This window comes from Ambystoma mexicanum, chromosome 11 (assembly GCF_040938575.1).
Source record: "Ambystoma mexicanum isolate Mex_15411 chromosome 11, UKY_AmexF1_1, whole genome shotgun sequence".
Classification (NCBI taxonomy): domain Eukaryota; kingdom Metazoa; phylum Chordata; class Amphibia; order Caudata; family Ambystomatidae; genus Ambystoma; species Ambystoma mexicanum.
Window position 1 is genome coordinate 230,461,487 of NC_090934.1, and position 22,169 is coordinate 230,483,655.

At 48.2% G+C, this 22,169-nt stretch overlaps 1 protein-coding gene across 2 annotated transcripts in view; it reads left to right on the plus strand.

Annotated features, from left to right (window-relative positions):
• Positions 1–2,492: 2,492 nt before the first annotated feature.
• Positions 2,493–22,169, plus strand: part of LOC138503305 (veficolin-1-like) — a 134,197-nt gene continuing 114,520 nt past the window's right edge. For both annotated transcript variants that reach the window (XM_069622913.1, XM_069622914.1), the window contains exons 1-2: positions 2,493–2,639; positions 5,376–5,516. In XM_069622913.1, the coding sequence (XP_069479014.1) occupies positions 2,534–2,639; positions 5,376–5,516 (247 nt within the window). In that variant the 5' untranslated portion in view covers positions 2,493–2,533. The remainder of the gene's footprint in view (positions 2,640–5,375; positions 5,517–22,169) is intronic.

A 22,169-nucleotide genomic window follows, 5' to 3' on the forward strand; every position in this document is an offset into this window, starting at 1 on the left:
GCATATCCTTCACTGAAATCCTGTCAAAAACAAGCATTGGCAAATCCACCAGTTGTTGCTTGTGTATAGGTATTAGGCATTTTCCTGGCGCTGTTACTATATGCTCAGGTATTCACACCAGTTTGCGGGCGCTCCAATTAATGGGCAGTTAGCACCATTACGTGTTTTGCTCTCAGATGCCCATTGTAATTCAGGTTGGCTCCTAAATATTCCAGCTTGAACTTGTAGCAAGCTGAGTTGCTCATGGAGACCCCATCAGGATTCTACACTCTTTGGAAATTCCAACTGGGAACTCCACTCTGGTTACTCCCACCCACTCTCTACTCTACACCCACTGCACTATGTCATCTTTTGTCTCGGGAGGATAGCTCAGGGGCAACGTGCTCGCCTTGGAAGCAAGACGACACAGAGCACCACAGGTTCGATCTGCGGGTACACACTTAGAAACCTCTGGGTATTAGGCGTGTTATAAATAACCTATAATATGATATCCATTCCTCCCTGTGCTCCCCCACTCTCATAAAATACCAGTCACTGCACACTGTTTGTTAGGCCAGAGATATCAGTCCACTCCAGCACATCTCTTTACAACTGATCTACCCAAAGTGCACCACCACCACCACCACAACGTTGCCATTGCCAGATGCTTCAACGCAGCCACCAGGCCCTCCGCTAACCTCCCCACACTAAAACTCTCAACCTCCTAATCTCAAACGGACATTAGACATACACACTAACACGCTGATGCAGATTAGTAGTCTTCCCAACAGACATCAAAGAACAAAGTGCTGCACCTCTACAATCATCTTGCAGATCTCAGTCCCGGCCAATGCTTTGTAGCACCACAGACACACAAGGCTCCTCTCTGGACACGAATGCCTCTATTTTGCTGGCACCAGGCACCTAGAAACAGAACTGCATGCAGAGCTCAGGGTACTTCTGGGCTGCATGAATCATCCTACCAGCAAAGCTATCTTGAATGTTTCCTCTCCCCACCAACCTATCCCACCCAACCTTTCTTTTAGGCCCACCACAGTGCCTGGAGACCATGAAAGTAGCATCAGTGAGTGGTATAAATCTAGATAGCAAGACGTGACCTGGCGTGGGTTGTTATGAATAGGGATGAGTGAAATTGACACATTTCACTCTGCAGGGGAAACGGGGAACTTTGGGCAAAATCCACATTCTTGGCAATTTTTCTCTGACAGGCCAAATGGGCAATTCTGGACATTGTTTTACCATGCACAGTTTTGACATTTGCCCTCATTGACATCTGGTGGCGAATATTTCACAAATATGGGGGTTTCCAAAAAGTTTCAGCCCCTAATTGGGTGAAGTATCTGTGTGCTTGAGCCAAAAAGGAGGATAGCCTGGCAAGCAAGACGACACGGAGCAACACAGGTTCAATCCCGGGTCTGCGCTTCGAAACCTCTGGGTAATAAGCACCTTATAAATAACCTATCATATCATATCAAAAAAGCACCAAGAACAAATTCTTCAAGAATGATTGAAATTGTGACTATGAGGTGAACTTTGCTGGTGACAATGTCACTCACCCCTCTTTGATTGTGTACGCAGTAGGTGAGGCCTAATCTGGAGTATTGTGTCCTCATTTGGAGGCTATAGATCTGGAGTATTTTGTTCAGTTCTAGAAGCACCATCTGGACTATTGTGTGCTTCCAGAGGCTTCCACTGGAGTATTGAGTCCATTTCCACATTCCACCTCTGTAGTGTCATCCCCACATCTCTCAAGTACCATACCTACTTCTACATGGCTCCTCTGGAGCCCTGTGGTCGGGCTTTGGGACCACAAATGGAGCACCGTGTCCATTTCTGGAGGCCATAGCTAGAGAACCACATCAAGATCTGGAAGCCATATCTCGAAAATGATAGACCAGTCAGATACATACAACCAAAATGGTACCTGGTTTAAGCTGGGTTTCCTGCATACACAGAAGACGGCCTGACTTATTCCCACCCACACCTTCTGGCCTTTAAAGGTTCTTGCATGTTTGGAAATCTCTCACACTCCAATAGGTGGGTATGTACCTATGCGTTCTTGCTATTGGCTGCAGCATCTCGCGTAACTGATTGAAGCAGCAACTGTCTGCGTCTTTTCCTATGCAGTGAGAGCACCCCCCTCATCACATGATGGGCAGAGATACAGTAAGGTAGGATTAGGTGGTTGCCTAGGAACCCACCTGCAGGTGGGGATGTGCAGAATGCCCTTGCATACATCAACTGCTTGTGCTTGCAGCGCAATGCAATTTTGCCTAGTGCAGCAAATATTCTCCTGTTAGTTCTGTTTCTCCCCATTGGAGGAGATGTTGCACAATCGTATTACGAGACTTCCCCCAAGAAGGTTATCACTGTACCAAGAAGTGAAACTGTCCCACTGATCACCCCCAATTTCCTCTTTGGGTTACATTGTGTAATTCTACTCGATATATAAGAACCCCCAGTGTGGTCTCCTGTAGACAGAGGCACCTGGATTGGGAGAGACTGCATTGGAGTTCAGGTGTGGAAGCACAAAATGGCACCTCCGAGACTCATGCTCTGCTCGTTCGCTCTCTTGATTCTGACTTCCTCTCCAAGAGGTGGCTTTTCTGAAACGTCTGGGGCGCCAGACTGCTGTGCACGTGAGTAATGCTTTCTCAGAGTCTCCTGTTGCACAGGCTGCTTCTCCCTTGACAGAGTGGGGTCCCATGGTCTCTCCATTCCGGACAGTAAGCACCATGTTTTGACCTCTATGGCCTCCTCGTCTTCTATGATGTCTCTCTGATGTGGGTAGACCCTGCTTTGCTTCATCCCGTCTACTTAGTGTCCACCACCTTGTTCCCACCAGCCTGCAGCCATCTTCTTTCATATCCCTCTGTGGTGGAGGTTGACTTCTTTTTTGTCCCACTCTGTCTATCTCTCCCTCTCTTTCTCTCTCTCCTCTCAGGGTGATATTGTTCTTTGCTTACTTTATTCTGCTACTAGAGTGCTTATCTTTATTTCTTATTTGGATCTTCGGCTGCTTCAGACTACAACTCCCATCAGTCTTAGCCAGCGTAGGCAATCGTGACAGACCGTGAGAGTCATATGGCCTCATTCCGAGTATGGAGGTAGTCATGGTGCTATTTGCTCCATGACTAACTCCCATACCGGGTCCGGGTCTGACCTGGTTCAACAGGGACCTACCAGTCCATTCCGACCCTGGAGGGACCTGTAAGTCCCCATTGAAAAATCCATTCCCCATTCCCATTTGAACCCCCATAGGGCTCAAGGGGAATGGGGAAGTAGCTAATAACGGTACCGCAATTTGTGGTACCGTTATTAGCTCTCTGGTCCCTTAGCGGCTCCCGCTAAGGGCGCCTGGTAAAACCAGGCACCCATTGCGGGACCCGCTAAGGGACCTCGGAATAGGGTGTAAAGGGATTACCGGCACCAATGTCCTTAAAGGTGCCCGGTATCCCTTTGCGCCCACCTCGAGAACATCGGCAGAGCCACAGGTTGCAGACTCCTGCCGTAGGGGAACCTCGCCCCCTTCCTATCTTGCATCTTTGGGATTCCTTCTGAGCAATTCATTTCGTTTACCTAAAGTTTAGGTATTTGAGAATTTCGTTTGGACTTTCTTACAGTTCAGAATATTTTTCAGTTCGGATAGTGGTTGAGAATTAGAATTTCTGGGGTTATATTTTTGTTGTACCAAGTGGCATTGTTTAGTTTTATCACTTAAGGGGATACATTTTTGCATGAGACTTTGCTCGGGCCACTTTTTATACATTTGGGTATATGAGTGGTGGTTTAGGTATGTAGGCACAGGGATTACGTTCTATGGGTTTGCACTAAACTGTTGGGGCCTATGTGTCTAATTTTAAAGATTTAATCTTATCCTCGAGCACAGTAGTTTCCGAAATGTAGCTGTTTAAGGCTGCCGCATTGGCTTAGGTGCCCAGGCCTGATCATAGTGGCTTAGAGGTAGGTTTTATTTGCTAGCCTTCAACATGCATGCACTGGAGTTTGTGATACGGTTTAGGGGGTTTCCTTTAGGAGAGTAAGCTTCAATGTATGGGTTAAGACTTCATTTTATGGACTTAAAAGTAGGGGTCGTGGCTTATGCTTTGTGGTTTTGGTTTAGGCTTAGTATTTTAGGCTTTCTGGCCTTGGCCAAGGTGTTTGGTTTTGACTCTGGGCTTTAGAGTTAGGCGTAAGTGTTTGCGTTTAGTGGTATGAGGCTGAAGTTTAGGATTTGCTGTTGAGGTATAGTGGTCGAGTCACTCGGATTTCGATTTAGACCTTTAATCTTGGGTGATTGGTGTAAGGGATAAGACTCTGGACATTGGGTTAATGTTAGGGTGTATGCTTATAGACTTTTGTAAAAGGGTATATTCTTAGGAGTTTACGCTTCGCTTATTAGGAATTAATGTTATGTATTGGGGGTTTAGGTGTTTAGTCTTTGGGCAGTTCAAGGTTTTTTCTGTGTGTTTGTTTTAGGATTATTCACTTATGGGTTACTGCTTTGGCGTAGGGCCTAGGGTTTTACGTGTAGACTTATTTTCTTGTTTATTTAGGAGCTTTACTTTCCTGTTTAGGTTTATTATTGCTGTGGAGGCTTGGAAATAATGGTTTGGGCTCGGCTATAAATTTAAAGTTTGTACTTAGCCATAGCTTTAGTCCTTAGTTTGGGATGTGTTCAAACCCTCACCCTAACAGTTATACTCGTCTTATACGGAATTAGATTTTCTCAGAGTATCGCTTCCAGGGAAGCAAGTCTGAATGACAGTAGTTAAAAATCGGTGGCGTCTTTCAGGGTGGGTTTACGGAAATTGACTATTTCCTATTGAGATAATGTACCCCTCACATTCATAGGCAAACCTTCCTCTTTCTCTCTCCAATGCTCTCCTCATATCTATGTCTGGCTCTCAAAGGGCCTCTCCAATCTCTTTTCAGCAGAGTCTCCATCCTGCTCCTACATTTCTGGGATCCCCTCCTTTCACTTTCTATCAGGGTTTGATGGAATAGGGGGAGGTCCTCTGTTCACCCTCCTAATGGAAGGGTATCTTTGTGTAATTTTCTAAAGGTGGATCAACTCATTCCTTCCTCCCGGTCATTCAGGTGGCCATATCAATTTCATCTAAACACCATATTTACAGTCCTGGGCCTTCCTTTTGCAAACTGATGCACTCTGGTACATGTAGTCTACTTTGTCTCACTGTGATCCAAGACTTCAACCCCAAGAATGCATTGATTTGTCATTGTAATTGAAAGTGGTGGAGCACATTTTGTACATAGCAAGCCATAGGTCTACGCAGACTCCGCTATCTGTTTGGATCTGTAATGCCCTAACGTAGTGCCTTATAACCCTCTCTTCTCTTTTGTCACTTTCATAGAGCTCAAGGGAGCTACCCTGTGTGGCCCGGACAAGAGTATCTTTTTACAGAGCCAAGCAGGAATTCCTGGAGTGCCTGGAATCCCAGGAGCCAGCGGAAATGCCGGTGTCAAGGGGGATCCTGGAGCCCAAGGTCCCAAAGGTGAGGGAAAACTGGGACAGCTGTAACCTCGCAATAGGGGCAGTGATCATTGGAGAAATGGGAGCGACCAATTGGGAGATAGAAAACAATTGTGCTCATGGTCAAAAAAGTCTAAGTCGTGCAAAGGAGACCAGTTATGGGTGCACTAGCGGTTGTAGGTGAAAGGCTTGAATACAAAGGGTCGAAATGCAAAACATTCGAGTCAAAAGGACCGGGAAAAAAAAAACCAAATACCTTTTTTTAAATATTTTTTATGGGGGGGGGGGCCACCAGACCCGTGTTTTTTGGCCAAAAACAATGAATTTTACCTATACCAAACCCCCCCCAAAAAATACATTCGGTCTTTTTTTCCGGTCCTTTTGACTCGAATGTATTGCATTCGATCCTTTTGTTTTCGAATTAATGACTGGACAACTGCAGTAACGTCAACTCCATTCTGCTTCATGCAATATTCGTGGTTTTCACTAACAAGTGCAAAAATGCATCTAAACCATTGTGGCACTTCATAGTGCATGGGAGTGTAAATGCTTCCTGTCATGTGGAGGGTGAGGGCCTCTAAAATGGATTCTTATGCAATCCATAGGAATCCAAATGCTTTCCACTACCCTGAAAAACCCCACATTGGTGGAAAACCTTTGGGTTTTCTCAGGCAAAGCGGGACAGGGGGGTTGAAAGCATGCTCCAATTCCATGCCCCCTCATCACCTGCGAAAACCAACAAATTCCACCAGTACTCAACAGCAGGTGTTAAATCAAGGATACCTTTACGCCTGCTTTTTACACCTATTTATACACTGCTGAGATTGGAAAAGGAGGGCTACTGTGTGACAGGTTAAAAAGCTGTCCAAGGCATGAGACTAATACAAGCGTAGTTGTCGATGATTTCATGCCTGTCTGTGGTGGAGAAAGAACATAGTCTAATCATGTTTATCTCCCTCCACATGCATTAAGAGCTGATCGGAAGAATGTTAGCACTCCTGACTAAATCAAGTTTGAACTGAGTGGCTTAGGCGCACTAGCAAGGAGCAAAGTTCTCCAAGCGCACCTCCTAGTAAGACGTCTACAGTGGGGAAGGACCCGGAGGGAGCTGGCAGCAGAACCCAGAATTCCGGAAGCAAACTAGGGCAAATTCAAACAGAACAAACACCTAGGAAAACCAGCACTCTCCTTGTAGCCTGAGGAGTTTCCCTGAAGCTGGTTACTGAACTGGGGAGTGGAGGTCCAACAGGTTTCTCTCTACAAGTCGCCACACAGTGCAGGCCACCTTATGCAGATAATACACTGCCTGCCCACAGCATTCTGAGATGAGCTGTTTAAGCAGCATAACCTTTTGCTCATCTTGCTGTTTTTTTTAACTCTCTCTGAAGAGTCTGTTTGCTCACCATGAAGTTAAAAGGAAGACTTGTAGACCAAGGAAGGGTCCTGCTCACAGGGTATTAACCCGTCCTCAAGTTACCCCGAGGCAAAGCTGAGGGCTATCGGTTGGAAAGGAGTCATTATCACAGTGATAATCACCCCTCCTGACGCTATAAGGATATTATCACACGGAGCTGGGCAACAAACAAACAAAGTGCTTAGGATTTTCAGCTATTGAACATGGAACTAATAACACACTTGCAGGCTGTGTTATTAGGGGCTCTACAATGCACTGCGGCCAGTTAGACTGTATCCAGACCCCCAGGCAGATCTGAAAGGGGAAGGGGCTAGGTTACTGGGGAAGGAGCTAGGTTACTGGGGAAGGAGCTATATTACTGGAGCGGGGAGCTAGGTTACTGGGGAGGAGCGGGCAATCCAAGATAGCTTTGCTGTTGTGTGTTTGTGTGCGGACCGCAAGGACCCTGAGCCCTGCTTCTTGATCGGTTCTAGATGTCCTGTGTCGAGGCACTAAATGCATTTTTGTCCATATGGGGGCCACGTCTGTCCGTGGTGCAAGAGTGCATTGGATGGGACGGTGCTATGTAACCAGATTGTGGCGGTGTAGCGTTCTGTGGTTTGATATCTTTTGGGAGGGATATCCATGGCCATGTCCATGTGGCTTTGTTGGTAAGGCTACAGTGTGTTTAGACATACAGGAGGAAAGGACGAGTGCGGGGAGGTTAATGGAAGGCCGAGTGTGCTATTCGTGGGTGCCCTGAGGTGTGGTTAGGTCTGCATCTGGCTAGTGCGTCACTTCAGGCCGGGGTACTTGTGAGCTATCCTGAGGCCCCTTAGAGTGGGCTTGTCTCAGTGGCCAGTGTGCATCCACGGGTCTTTGACGAGAGCGGGGGATCACGGGAAACGCAGGGAGCATGCAGCAGTGGACAGTGAGTAGAAAGTGAGTGAGAAAAGTTCCCGAAGGTAGACCAGAGGAGGGATTCCCGGGCGGGGCCATTTTGTGTTTCACTGCTGCCTTTACACACCCAGAGACGTGTTTTTCTCTGCTGCTTACCAAGCTGCAGCTCAAGGCGCAATGTTTGGAATGATGTCTGCAGAAGACACTGTAGAATGAATTCCAATCATTCTGATTGGCTAAGAGGAGCTCTATGATGAATCCCATATGCCGATATATACAAGATGTCAAACCTTTCCCAGTGGGGCTCATACACACTTGCCGCTGTGGCATGTTAGTTGTTTCTTTGACACCAGAACAAGTGGACCTAACTCCCGAGAGGGTTTAAGGACACCCCGATAGCACATCTGTGGGGACATCACGTGATCGCGGGAGCGTGTTCTCGCGAGATCTCGATACACGGGATCTCGCGAGCCCACGCTCCGCGGGAAAACGTTCCCGCTTGAGAGTTGGCGCCCTGCCAGCTAGAGCGGTCGTACAGGAGCGCTGCTCCTGATTACAGAAAAGGGAGAATCAACTCCAGAACCATCACTACAGCTCATAGGGCATAACACCACAGCCACTGGAGGCTTCATGGGGGCCCTATGAGCTTACGGCGTGCCACCGGTGAGCACAACCCTTCCACAGTGAAGTAACTGGGGAAGCACAGGACTTGGTCAGCGAACAGTGAGTAAGCGCCCTACGCCACCAGTCCGCCTTAAGACATTCTCCTTTGTTCTCAGTCAATAAAGACTGTTAGAAACCCTACTGCGTCCTGTCTTACATTCAGGCCACAACATATCTGGCGACGAGGATACCTGAAGTCCCACGGACCCACCATGCAAGGCGCCACGCCACCCCCTGCGTTTCTCCCCCTGCCAGGGACACCGGCGATTCCGTGGATGCAATGGGAACCCCTTTTTTCCACCTACTTGGAAGCGGTGGGCGGCACGCGATATGCCCCCATCAGGAAGAGGGCGATGCTGTTGAATGCGCTAGGGGTTGAAGGTCAGCGTATCTTTGCAGGCCTTAAAGAAATACCGGCGGCCGACGAAGACGCCGATGACGACGACGTGTACAAAGAAGCCACGCGTCGCATCATGAAGAGGTTCACTAATAAGGAGAATATTGTACTGCATAGGCTGAGATTCTATACTCGCAAACAGGAAGGGAGCGAAACCGTGGATGACTACATCACCAGGATGAGGGAACTCGCTTCTCTGTGCGCCTTCGGAGAAAATGCAGAACAGGTCATCTGCGACATGCTCGTCGTCCACACCAACTCTAGGAAAGTGCAGGACAAATTCATCCAGGAGAAGGAGGTCACCCTCGATAAAGCCATCCAGATCGCCAGGGCGGAGGAAGAAACCTCCAGCAGACGCAAGGAGGCGGGAAGTCACCTGCCTGTGCCCGAAATGGCGGCGCTACAATGGAGAGGTCGCAGAGACAAACAATCCCGCGACGGCCCCAAGGACAAAAGTCCCAGGAAAAAGGAGGCACCGAAATGCTACAGATGCGCCAGTCTCAAGCACATGGCGAACGACCGTGACTGTCCCGCCAGGAATAAAGAATGCTCCAAGTGCGGACGCATTGGCCACGTGGCTCCAGCATGCACGTGGCGGGAGAAAACCGTGTCCCGTGTCGACGGTGACTGCACCTCCACCGATGAGGATGAACTGCTGGACAGACCCATGGTTGTCATGGTCAATGCCCCCCATGCCAGGAGAGAAAAGCCCCACTGCACCATTAAAGTGGACGGTATGGAAACGCGTGTCATGGCTGATTCGGGATCTGACCTTACCATTCTGCCCATCGACACGTACAAGGAGATGATGGGACAAGAAAGAGTGGAGATTAGATCCACCAGGCAAAAACCCACCGTGTTTGGAGGGGCAACGGTCGACCTGCTGGGCTACATCAAAGCCCGCATCGATTTCAAGGGGAGGTCTACCACCACCAAGGTGTATTTTTCCCCCAAAGGTCCAGCCGTGCTGGGGTGGGATGACCAACACAAACTCAGCATGAAACTAGATCCCAGCACTCCGGAACAGGTGCTCATGATCTCGTCAGGAGCAGCGCAAAACTATAAGGAGATCTTTCCAAACCTGTTCTCCGAGAGACCGGGAAAAGTGAGAAACTTCGTACACAAAATTCGACTGAAACCCAACGCCACCCCAGTCAAGCACAAAGTAAGGGCGGTACCTGCCACCGCAAGACCAGCTTTGGACGCTCACCTGAGGAAGATGGTCGAGGAAGGAACCATTGAAACCGTGGAATCCTCGCAATGGCTGAGTCCGGTGGTGCTAGTTAAGAAGAAGTCCAGCAACGACCTCAGGATCTGCATCGACCTGAGAAGCCTGAACTTGGAGGTGATCACGGATAGCTTCCCGCTCCCCAGCATCAATGAGATCGTCCTCATGATGAAAGAGGCGGCCATTTTCTCGAAGCTGGACATGCGTGATGCCTATCACCAGATTCCCCTACACAAGTCCTCCCGCCCCCTGACTGCGTTCATCACTCCTTTCGGCACCTTCCAATACACCCGCATGCCTTTCGGGTTATCGTCCGCAGCATCCGCATTCCAGAGGATGATGAACTCCCTATTGAAAGGCCTCACCAATGTCTCATTCTTCCAAGACGACATTCTGGTATACGCCAAGGACAGCGAGACCCATGACAAGGCGCTCAAGTCAGTCCTAAGCAGACTTCAGGAGGAAGGCATTCATCTACGCCATGAAAAGTGTGTCTTCGGGGTGAACAAAGTAGAGTATCTTGGGTACTGCATCTCGAGTGATGGGGTGAGCCCCAAAAGGAACCTCATGGAGGCCATTACTGAGGCGCCGGTGCCGATGTCTAAAGAGGAACTGCGCTCATTCTTAGGCCTAGCTGAGTACTATGCCAAATTCGTCCCCAGGTTCTCTGAGACCACGTCTCCCATGAGGGAGCTTCTGAAGAAGGGGGCAGTGTACTCGTGGGGCCCAGAACAAGATGAGGCTTTCGGCGAAATCAAGAATAGGATTCTACACGCGCCGTGCCTCAAACCATACAACCCTGAATGGGACACCTACATCACCACTGACGCCAGCGCATACGGCCTAGGGGCCACCTTGACCCAGAAAAAGGGCGACACAGAGAACATTGTGGCGTTTGCATCCAAGGCATTATCCTCATCCGAGAAGAATTACTCTACGGTAGAGAAAGAGATGTTGGCATGCGCTTGGGCCGTCGACTACTTCAGATCATACGTATGGGGGACAAGATTCAAGTTGATCACCGATCACAAGCCGCTAATCCACATGCTGAGCCCGGGCGGCACCAAGACGGCCACCCCCAGACTGGCCAGGATCGCCGCGAAGCTCCAAGAGTATACTTACGAGATACAACACATTGCGGGCTGGAAAAACGCACAAGCGGACTGCATGTCCAGGCTCCTCAACCAAAGCGCCCCCGGCACCACATTCCTGGAAGACGAATGTGTCGTTGCGTCCATCGGCGACCTGAGGAACGTCGAGTACATGGAAATGAGCGAGCGCCACTGGCAAGAAGAGTTCGAGCAGGACGTCGCTCTAAGGCACGTAAGCACCTGGGTGCGAAATGGATGGCCCAACGAGAGAGCGATCCCTGAAGGCCTTCGCCCCTACTGGAAGGTGAATGAGGAAATTACCGCCATGAACGGACTCATTCTCAGAGGTGATCAAATCATCCCACCCAGCGGAATCCGCAAAGTCATACTGTGCAGAGCACACTCGGGCCACTTAGGGTGCAACATGACCAGAAGAAGGATACGCGACGCATACTGGTGGCCAGGTATGGACCAGGACGTTCGGCAGATGGTCGATAGGTGCCACGAATGCTCCAACAGCGACAAGCGCCTAGCCGTGAGGCAAGCCCCCATGCTGCCCACCGAAGTCCCCAAAGGGGTGTGGCAAAAACTGGGGCTGGATTTCATAGGACCGCTGGACAACATGCCCCCTGAGCACAGATACGGGATAGTCTTGGTCGACTACTTTTCCAAATGGGTGGAAGCAGACTTCACCCCGGACATCACTACGGGAACAGTCATTGAAACTCTCACCGCCATATTTCAGCGGGAGGGCCTGCCCGAAGAACTCGTCACGGACAACGGAGTCCAACTAGTATCCAGGGAAATGGAAAAATTTCTCAAGCTTAACAACATCAAACAGCGGAAAGCAAGTCTATACCACCCACAGACAAATGGCCTAGTCGAGCGGGCCAACCGCTTCATCAAAGGGGGGCTGCAACTGGCCCACGCCTCGGGCCTAGACCCATACAAGACGGTCAAAGAAGCCGTAGCGGCTCACCGTCTCACCCCCAAGGCCGTCACAAGTGTTTCTCCGTTCCATCTGCTGAGGGGGAGAAGGGCGGCATCCTCACTGGTACCACCATGGCTTCAGCAAGTGAGGGCCGACGAAGACGTAGACATGGCCGACGTAACGTGCCGTATGCAGCGCAACAAAGAAGCAATGAAAGCACAGGGGGACTTGCGCCAAGCCGCTCGACACACACAAGTCAACAAAGGGGATCTGGTGAAGATACGACTTCCCCACAAGGACACCATCACAGGTTCCAGATACAGCAGTCCCATAGAAGTCATGGAGAGAGGGACAAACCACATCCGCACCAGCGATGGCAGGAGATGGAATCTAGAGAGGGTAGCCATGTACCGCAGGAAAGATGATACTGTACACTCCCCTGGAGACACTGGAGGAGATCAGGTCTGCCAAGAGCCATACGAGAACCATCATCTCCCGAGTGGAGACATCATAGAGCCGCAACATCGCAACGACTTCGCAAGCTCCCTTTTCCCAACCACACCCAGGGGATCACAGCAAGGAGCTGGACAAAGAGATCCCGATTCACCAGCACCCTCCCAAGGACACTTCATCGATCCCGCTACATACCCGGATCCTGGCAGGCCCCAGAGAGAGAGAAGGAAGCCCGGGAAATATGCGGACTTCATCATGGAGTGACCTCCCAGTCCTTTTTCCCAGCAGAGGAGGTGTGTGGGGACATCACGTGATCGCGGGAGCGTGTTCTCGCGAGATCTCGATACACGGGATCTCGCGAGCCCACGCTCCGCGGGAAAACGTTCCCGCTTGAGAGTTGGCGCCCTGCCAGCTAGAGCGGTCGTACAGGAGCGCTGCTCCTGATTACAGAAAAGGGAGAATCAACTCCAGAACCATCACTACAGCTCATAGGGCATAACACCACAGCCACTGGAGGCTTCATGGGGGCCCTATGAGCTTACGGCGTGCCACCGGTGAGCACAACCCTTCCACAGTGAAGTAACTGGGGAAGCACAGGACTTGGTCAGCGAACAGTGAGTAAGCGCCCTACGCCACCAGTCCGCCTTAAGACATTCTCCTTTGTTCTCAGTCAATAAAGACTGTTAGAAACCCTACTGCGTCCTGTCTTACATTCAGGCCACAACAACATCCCTGGTGCTTTCAGCAGTAACACTTCCCTCTGTCGCCCTAGATTACCCCACAGCAGAGACCGCTGTGCGCTGACCTTTTGGTCTGCACAGATACCCGCAACAAGAAGCAGCTTCATTTTAAATTGTCGTGCTGAGCAACAAGAATGAAAGGTACATTGTCACCAGAATGATCAGCACTTTTTGTGGTGGTGGTTTCTGATTGTTTTGATCCATAATAAACAAGTCTATGCATTGCGAAACAGTGCGCCCGGCCATTTTTCGTACTGTGCTTTAAATAGTGTTGCAGTAGCATCACTACAGTTAAGTTTACATGACACAAGTTGCAGTATTAGATCTTTTGCATGCAACCTATTGGTTGTGGGCAAAAAATACAGAATAGCAGAGTCCGCACGCCCGCAAAGCAAATACCCCTCGCTGCACACGAGTACGCTCATGGGCTAACGGGTGCGAGCAGGCCAAAAGAGGGAAATCGCGAGAATTGGAACCAGCTGATAAGTGCGAGTGTGTCTGGGGAGTGTTTAGGGTTTCCGTGACCTGAATTTAAACAGGTGGGGGTTTGCGGGGAGTAACTCCCAGACGAATTTTGGGAGATGAAACCCCCCACCCCCAAAATTGTCAGCATCCCAGCTGTTCAACAGGGACGTCATTTCACCAAAATGCCTGGGGTAGCGGCAATGACATCATGTATTTATTTATTTATTTATTTACATTTTTTTATCCATCTATCTATCTATCTATCTATTTATGTATTTATTTGTATAGTTGTTTATAGTTCCTTAAGAACTTTTACAACTTTTACAATTACGAACAAACTATTATCAGCGAATAAACAATTATCATCATTAATCAAACATTCAAAATTCATCAGCATTCAATATTACATCATTCATATTTCATAGTGCTTCTGTACAATTACTATTCACAGCTTCGTTAGCAAGTTAATTTGCATCAATATTCATTAGATCATTAAAGTGATATCACACCGCCTTCAGATGGGTCTAACGTCCATGTTTCCAGGCGCTCTAAAATCAACCATATATAAGAACCGAGGCACAGAAGGAGGCGGGATTTGTCTATGAGCACACATTTGGGGAATGTGATTTTCCATGTTCGACGTGGAGCCTATATGTAACACATACATAATGCAGTCCTTGTAACAGGACAACCGAAATCTTTAAGCAGGCTACAGCTAGTGTATGAAACATCTATAGATCAATGGACACAGAAGTACTCGTTATCTGTTGCACTGATGTGTTAAACAAGCCCAAAAAGCACTGACCTGGGGAGGCGTGTGCTGCTGTTTACCCAGGAGCAAAATGCTGCATGAGCAAGGCCTGAATATTAAATCATTGACCAGGATTTAGCATCAATAAAATTCCCTGGTTACAAATATATCTATGAGTCAGCTAGCACTACGACAGAAGAAACCTATTGAGCTGGTGTAAGCTGAGGCCATCAGTCTCTGTGTGCATTTATCTTTAAGTTATGTGACAAGCAACCACATGTTGTCCCCCACAACCCAGAGCCGAACATAACACCTTAATGTCCTAGGCTTTGATACATGACTCTTCTTCAGTCTCTTTTAATGGGTTGAGGTGTGGGGATGGGGGCATGCACTTCTCTCAAGAGTGGGGCTCAATGCATCTACGATTTTCAGAGCTCTATGCATTATTCATTGACCCCCACAGGGCCGGCCTGTGAATAAAGTTTACACAAAGCTCTTTCCAAGAAGGAGTTTGAGTGGGGAGGGGTGGGTCACTCCATAGCTCTCTCACTTCTGAGACTCTGACCAACGCTTATTTTCTTAAACAGTGTTGTACCAGAGCAGGGTCCTGGTCAAGTTTGCGGCCCTTCTCAACCATTCACATCACACTTGAATGCGCTCAAGGTGAGCAGAGCCCAATCAGTGATGTAGCAGAAAATGTGGGGGGTCCCCAGTGAGCCATGCTGAGGACCTCCCCAAAGCTCCTTAACAAAGCACAGGGAACTCCACACACTGCAGGCCCAGACCACCACAAGTGCACAATGTCCATGATGATTATGCCGCTGCAGGGGCATGCACTATTTCAAGTGAAAGAAGTAAATATGTTTTTTAATCAAAGCTTAAATGTTTCACCTAGTGTACAAAGAAGGGGCAGTAGCTGGCCCCAAAAATACCAGCCACCAGTGGTGGCTGGTGAGTTGTTTTATAGGAGGGTGTAAATATTTGCCACAAGTATGCGATTGCGACCGAGCATAGCGAGGGGGCCGAACTAACGAAAACGGGTTTCGAGGTGGTCATGGGGATTCTTCCCCCTCCCATGTGAAAATTATTTGAGTAATGGGTTAAAATGGTGCATTGCACAGCACACTTTCGGTAAAAATTCTGGTAGAAGGCCAGACAGTTTGCAATCGTTTTTCTAGGGTGTAGGGTAACTAATGGAAAAAAGTACAATAGATGCAAGTTAACAAAAATGCACAAGCGCATTTCCCAATGCATTGTCATGCCGGCCCCTTCAATATATACCAGTATACAAAATATTTTCATGCTGTTGAAGGCACACCCCTGCACGCTCACACCAGAGAAAATACACCCCACTAGCGAAAAAGGCCCAAGACACTCTTGCAACGATTACAAGTATTGATTTCTACAAAATAGAAGTGCATCAGAAAAGACCTTTGTTGCCGCCAAACGTTCTGAGTTCCATAGGCATGTGCAGTACGTTATAAGCACAAACTAAGTTACTAATGACGCAGTTACAAACCGTACACTTCTACAATACAGATTGGAGAGTTCTATACATGTAGAGCCTACACCATATGGGATGCCAGACAATTGGTATGTCTTCATAGTCCATCTTCGTACACATGGGCGTCACTGGGCCCGTCATCCTCTGTGAAGTTGGCCTAACAATTAATTAGCTACTTACAAAAATAATGTTGTTTTATTGTTGTAACAGTACACCTGGCAGATTCGTGGATGGGCTCGTGGGGAAAGTCGAGGTCACACTAACTCACATGCTTCACTCGCTCCCAGACAGATCAGCAACTTCCAAGGTCCTCCACATTAGTTTTAGGCTATAATGTAGATGGCACACTTTGCCTCGCTGCACAAATCACGTGACCCATTTCTGAAGGCACGATAGCCTTGCCTTCTGATCTTAGTGATCGATTGAGGGGTGTAAAGGTTTTATTCTCGGTGGTCTGGGTTTGGCCGGTGCTGTGGTATGCGGGGGCCATGGGATGAAAGCATAGCAATGCTGTATTTCTTATGTGGGGATTGTTGGGGGTAGGAGAGCCTTACTAGCTGTTCCCTGGGATTGCACTGCCAAGCGGTGCTCTGCTCCCTTCTCATGACCTTGCAGGGTACATTCATCCCAGGGCGCATTAGCCTGTAACTTTTCGGACAATGGAATATTTTATGGGTCCCTGAAACCGGGCCTGGAGGGAGGTGGTGTTCAAGCTAATGCAAGGGGTCTGTTACTAACACATGATAAGCTGTTTGCCACGCCTGGGGCTAACTTCTGAAATGGCTGCCATTTGCCAAGATGGCGTCCACACCCGCCTCTACCATATAGCTTACAATGCATGCACTAAGGTGATTGTGCACCCGCCTGTATAGGCACCCTCCCACCCCCTACTCCGTGGATGTGCCTTCTTAGTGTTTATTTCTCATTTGGTATCACCTATGGGGCTGGGAAGACACTCTCTCCTTCCCTACACTGCCTGCGCCCATACATTTCCATGCAGGCTCCACCAACATATGCTAGTATTTCCATATAAGAGCATACTCTTGTTCGCTTTGCGATGTTTCTTATAGTATCATTACTGGTACTAGGCACAAAGCTGGCTCTGCCAATATATGCCAGTACTCCTATGTAAGAAAATACTCCTGTTGGTTTGACCAGTAACGGTGACATGTCACAAGAAGAAATCATGTCCAAACTTGTTCCAATGTAAGCCAGTCTAGACACATAAGAACATTTACCATCCTTGCTTCATCATTTAATAAAAAGTAATGCTCCAGTAAGAAATATACAGGGCACTACACCAAAACGTCAGTCTAGTGAGGTAATACTACTTATCATGCTTGCTTTATCAAATATACTGAGTAATAAATGTCATGCCACAGTAAGCAATGGTTAGACAGGCTGTACCAAAATGCCAGTCTAGCCAGGTAAGGAGACACATGAACTTGGCTTTGCCCGAAAATACCACTAAAACATGGAAAGTCAATAAATGATGTGTCAAAAATGCTCTAGTGAGCCATTCACCACACAGGCATGCACCCACCCAAAACAGTCACACACACAATCACATTCATACCTATTCACCCACCAGTCACTCACCCATATACCTTCTCTCACATACACTTACACTGGGACCCACCCACCCTCACATACACTTACACTGGGACCCACCCACCCGGGACCCACAGAACATTCACACACACACACACACACACACACACACACACACACACACACGCTCACATTCCTACTCCCTCACCCACCATTCACTCAACCACTCATGTCCATTTGCACTGCATTCACATAGGAGCACAACCAACCACCCACCCAGAACATTCAAACACACACTATCACATTCCTACTCATTCACCCACCACTCACTGACCCATAGCACATACATACATCTGACAGGCACTTCACACATGCAAAATACACATCAACATAAAAAAAAGCCTTCTTACCTGTTTTTCCAGCTTCAGTAAGTCACTCCAGGCCACCCTCGGCTCCTTCGTGCTGCTCACAAATCGGAACCAGGAAGCTGGGAGAGATTCCTGGTTCCTGTATATGAGCTGCGAAGAAGCCAGAGGAGAAGGGGCTGGAGCTGAACATGGCATGTGACACGTGCCACATGTCACGGTAATCTCCAACGCCTACTGAGTGCTTCCTTCTCAAGCTTATGGGTAAGGAATGTGCCGGGGCACCCCCAGACCTGGTGCGGTGGAGCCCCTGCACTGCATGTGCTGCGGGGGACCCCGCATCGCCAGGATCTTCAGTTTAAAAAAAAAACTAGCAAGCGAGATTGCAGGGGTAGCAAGGGAGAACACAGGGGTCACGACTGAAACCACTGGTGACCCCCAAATGATGTCCCTGTTTTCTATGTAAAGTGCTTTGGTTCTATGCCAGAATCCCAACTGTTGAAGGCTGCCTCGAAATAGCCAGGTTTTTTGGGCCGATATTGTGCTGCCTAATGAGTAAATACATATTTTCCACTGCAACGTTTGAGCTCAGGCATAGAAGTTCATCAGATTTGGCAGAAAATCGGTTTGCGTGAACCCAAAAAGTGCATGCTTTTGTAATGCATATCTCGAAATTCTCTGCTTAGATTTTTGAAATGTTCGACTTACTGCCAGCCTTCACCTCGGACTGCTGCATGTTGTAATTTGAGGCAAAAAAATGTACTTTACAAAAAACCCTAAATATGCCTATAGTATGGCATTCAGTAGGTCAGGACACCAAAAATGCACACACACAGCATATAATTATGAGGACACCTGGATTTGAAATCACTCACGTTCCAGACAGGAAGGCTGATAGTTAACACATGTGCAAAAACACACAACCAGGATGCTCGTGGAGATTCTGCCAGATGTCCATTAAAACGGACACCCAGAAAGCTCTGGTCATGACCCTTTAAATGGATGACGAACGTGCACACACACACATCCACAATTAGATCATTCTGAACATGCCTATGGATTTAGATTACCCACCTCTTCCTCGTCCCAGTACTTATGAGATTATGGGACTTGTAGTCCTCAGCAACAGAATTAGGCTTTCTGACTTCTTCTATTTGGCAAACAGCCATCAAAAGTGTGGGGTTATGGGGAAAGTTAAACAGGGGAGTTTCCCAGTCTTCCTGGCCTGTCCCCCTCCCACTCCCTGTGATCCTCCTGCAGAACACCACCCACAGGGTAGGGATCAGGAAGCGTCTGCCCTTCCCATGCCACACGAGAAGGGTCCCCGGCCAGATTTCTAGGGTGAATCATTACTGATTCTTCACACTTTCCAGGAGAAATTATCTTCAATGATGGATATGGGCTGGAGGGGAGCCTTGCTTACTTCATAGCAGGAGGTTTCCTTTTGAATATTGTAGTGTGTGGCCGGCCAGATAAAAAACCTGCTAACGACATGCTCTTGGATTTTCGTGATCTCCAGGTTACCTGTGTAGAGGTGGGATTGGGCCAAATCGAGGACTGCCCTTCGGAACTGGGGAGGGGTGAGTTGCTGGTAGCAGGTCCTCTGATTCCCCTTTAGGTTGTTAATGACTCTATAGAGAAGCACTACCTTCCCAGCAAAATATAAACCTATGGGTATTCGGCCTTCCGCAGCTGAGATGATAGTCTTGGTGGTCAACCATAAGCATGGTTTTCTGTGTCTGGACAAAGGAAATGCCTCCGTAGACCTGAGCCCTTCATGTTCACTGGGAGCAGAGGGGGTTGAGCAAAGGAACGTGGGTTCGGTCAATGTTCTTGTGATTCACTGCTTTTCTGTCTGACTTCAAAATGGCAGACACGTCTTTTAAGCCCTTGCCCGCTGCAGCACCAGCTTTCACTGCCCTCCTGGCAACCCCAACACTTGGGGACAGTTTCTGTATCCCCACAGTTCCTTACCAGCACTTGACACCTGTTGCTGCACTTACCCTTGCACTTGCCACCTGATGGCTGTACTTTTACTTTGCTATTTAGCTTATTATCCCATGTACTGTACTGTCCCTTCTGCCCCCCCCTGCACTTCTCTCCTTCCCCTTCCCATGCACTTGCGTGATCTGAATGACACCTGGCCTAGTAGGATCGCTTGTCTGTCTTCCCTCTGTTGCCCCTCCCTTGCCTCGTCGCGCCTTGAAACACTTGTGTATAGGAACGTTATAAATGCCATATCATATAATTTGTTGGCTTACCCATGGGAGATATGAGGGACCACACCCAGCTGCCCCCTGTGGGTTAAGTACAGTTACAGGGTCTCCACAGGCTCAACGGTAGTGTATGGCTCATGAATTAGTTAGGCAATAGGATACCCGTCCCTCACCAGAAAGATTCTCGAGCCAGGGTTGAAGAGGAGGACTTTAACTGTTTCCTATTAGTCCTGATCAATAATGTTGCCACTATATGTATCCTACACCTGACCCCTGGGCCGAATTAAGGGGCAAGACGTCTGTGAGTCTCTTCTGGGAGCACCATCCTTAGTCCTCTAAAACAAGGGCATGTCCCTCAACAGGAATACCCTTCTGAGGGTATCACCTCCTCCAAACACGCACTACTCCCTCCTATTCTAACCACCTCCTCCTGATGTTACCACCTCCTCCTAGCTCATTCTACCACTCTTTCCTCCAACAGCCTCCACTCCTTCACAGTCCTTGGATCACGTGCCAAGCTCCTCCAAAAACCTACTTCAACAACCCACACTAGCTAAATGAGGGGGCAGCAATTTTATAATGCTGTTGATCCACCCCCGGAACAGATTTTGGGTAAGGGTTTGCAGATGGAAGGCACAATCATTTGAGAACTATGATTGCTCAATGCTTTCAGCCACACTTAAGCCCAGTTGAGGCTAAGGGACGGCCAACATCTATATGAGGCTTGGCAGCCCTTTTGAATTTCATTTGAGAGAAAGGTAGGTCTGAGAGAGCTGTGTGTGCTAAGGTCAACGCTGTTTCTTGTTGTTGTACAGGTGAGATTCGTTTTGTGGGTTACATTTATTAATGAAATCATCTTTCATAATTATAATTACGTGCTTAACAATGCAGACCAGTCTCTAAGAGCAATACTGGAATTGGAATCTGTGTAGCTCTGTGTTGTCTTGCTTAAAAGACAAACTTGCTACCCCTCAGCTATCCTTCCGGGCCGGGTCCTATTTTTGTATTTTTTTTTAAATATTTTTTATTATTATTATTTTTTAACATTTTTTTAAAAAACTTTATTTAAAGTGCTTGACATTACAACAGAAGAGCAAGCATGAAGCCGCACCTGGCAATCACAGCATTAATACAAACATTTGGTGCAAAGCAATGACAGTCGAGTAGAATAGACATTGCATCCAATCACACAAACAGAATACAAGTAAACAGCAATTAGTGTATGATTTAGGTGGGACTGTTGGCGGGAGAGGAAGACACAGACGACCCATCTATATCATTGGGGGAAATAGAGGCGATGAAGGAGCGGAACTGGGACCAGACATTTCTGGGTTTGGACATTGGAGGTTGCAGAGTCACCCGAGCCCTCTCTGTATCCGAGGCCCAGGTCACGGCGGCAAGCCACTGTGAATGCATGGGGAATTAGAGTCTGAGCCATCATGCCTGGGTCTTATTAGCCTTATTTCTTAGTACTTCATGGGAGGCGTATTTGCGAGCCATAGAGCCAAACAGGGCCCAGGAATTGCTTCATTGAGGGAATTTGTAAATGTAGGGGTTGAGGTGCCGCCCTAGCGATCTCAGTGTGACTGTCCCCTGCCAAATGGAAAAGACCAAGGGATGGTAACCAGGGAATCCTCCCCATTCCATCCCTCAGCCCATCACCCGCTGGATGAGGTAGGCACTCAGCCCTCTTTGTCCCTTCCTTCGGCAGTTCCCAGAGTCAAGCAGGGGACTTCAGCACACCGACACACATGCACATACCATAGCCCCCCACCTCCAATTTGGAAGGGGTTTTCATGCCATAACATTGGCATTTCCAATATTTATAGACTTAACTTTTTTTGTTGTTTTGAAAATTTGACAGTGACCTTAACGATGACCAGAGGTCTCCAAAATGTACTTGAGCAAGAGCTACTTGAAGTTAATGGACAATAGGCACGGGCTACTGGGGTGGTAATGCACATGAGTATGAGAATGTGGACCAAGATTGTTTGGTGGTATATTTGCTCTTTCCATTAGAAAGGAAT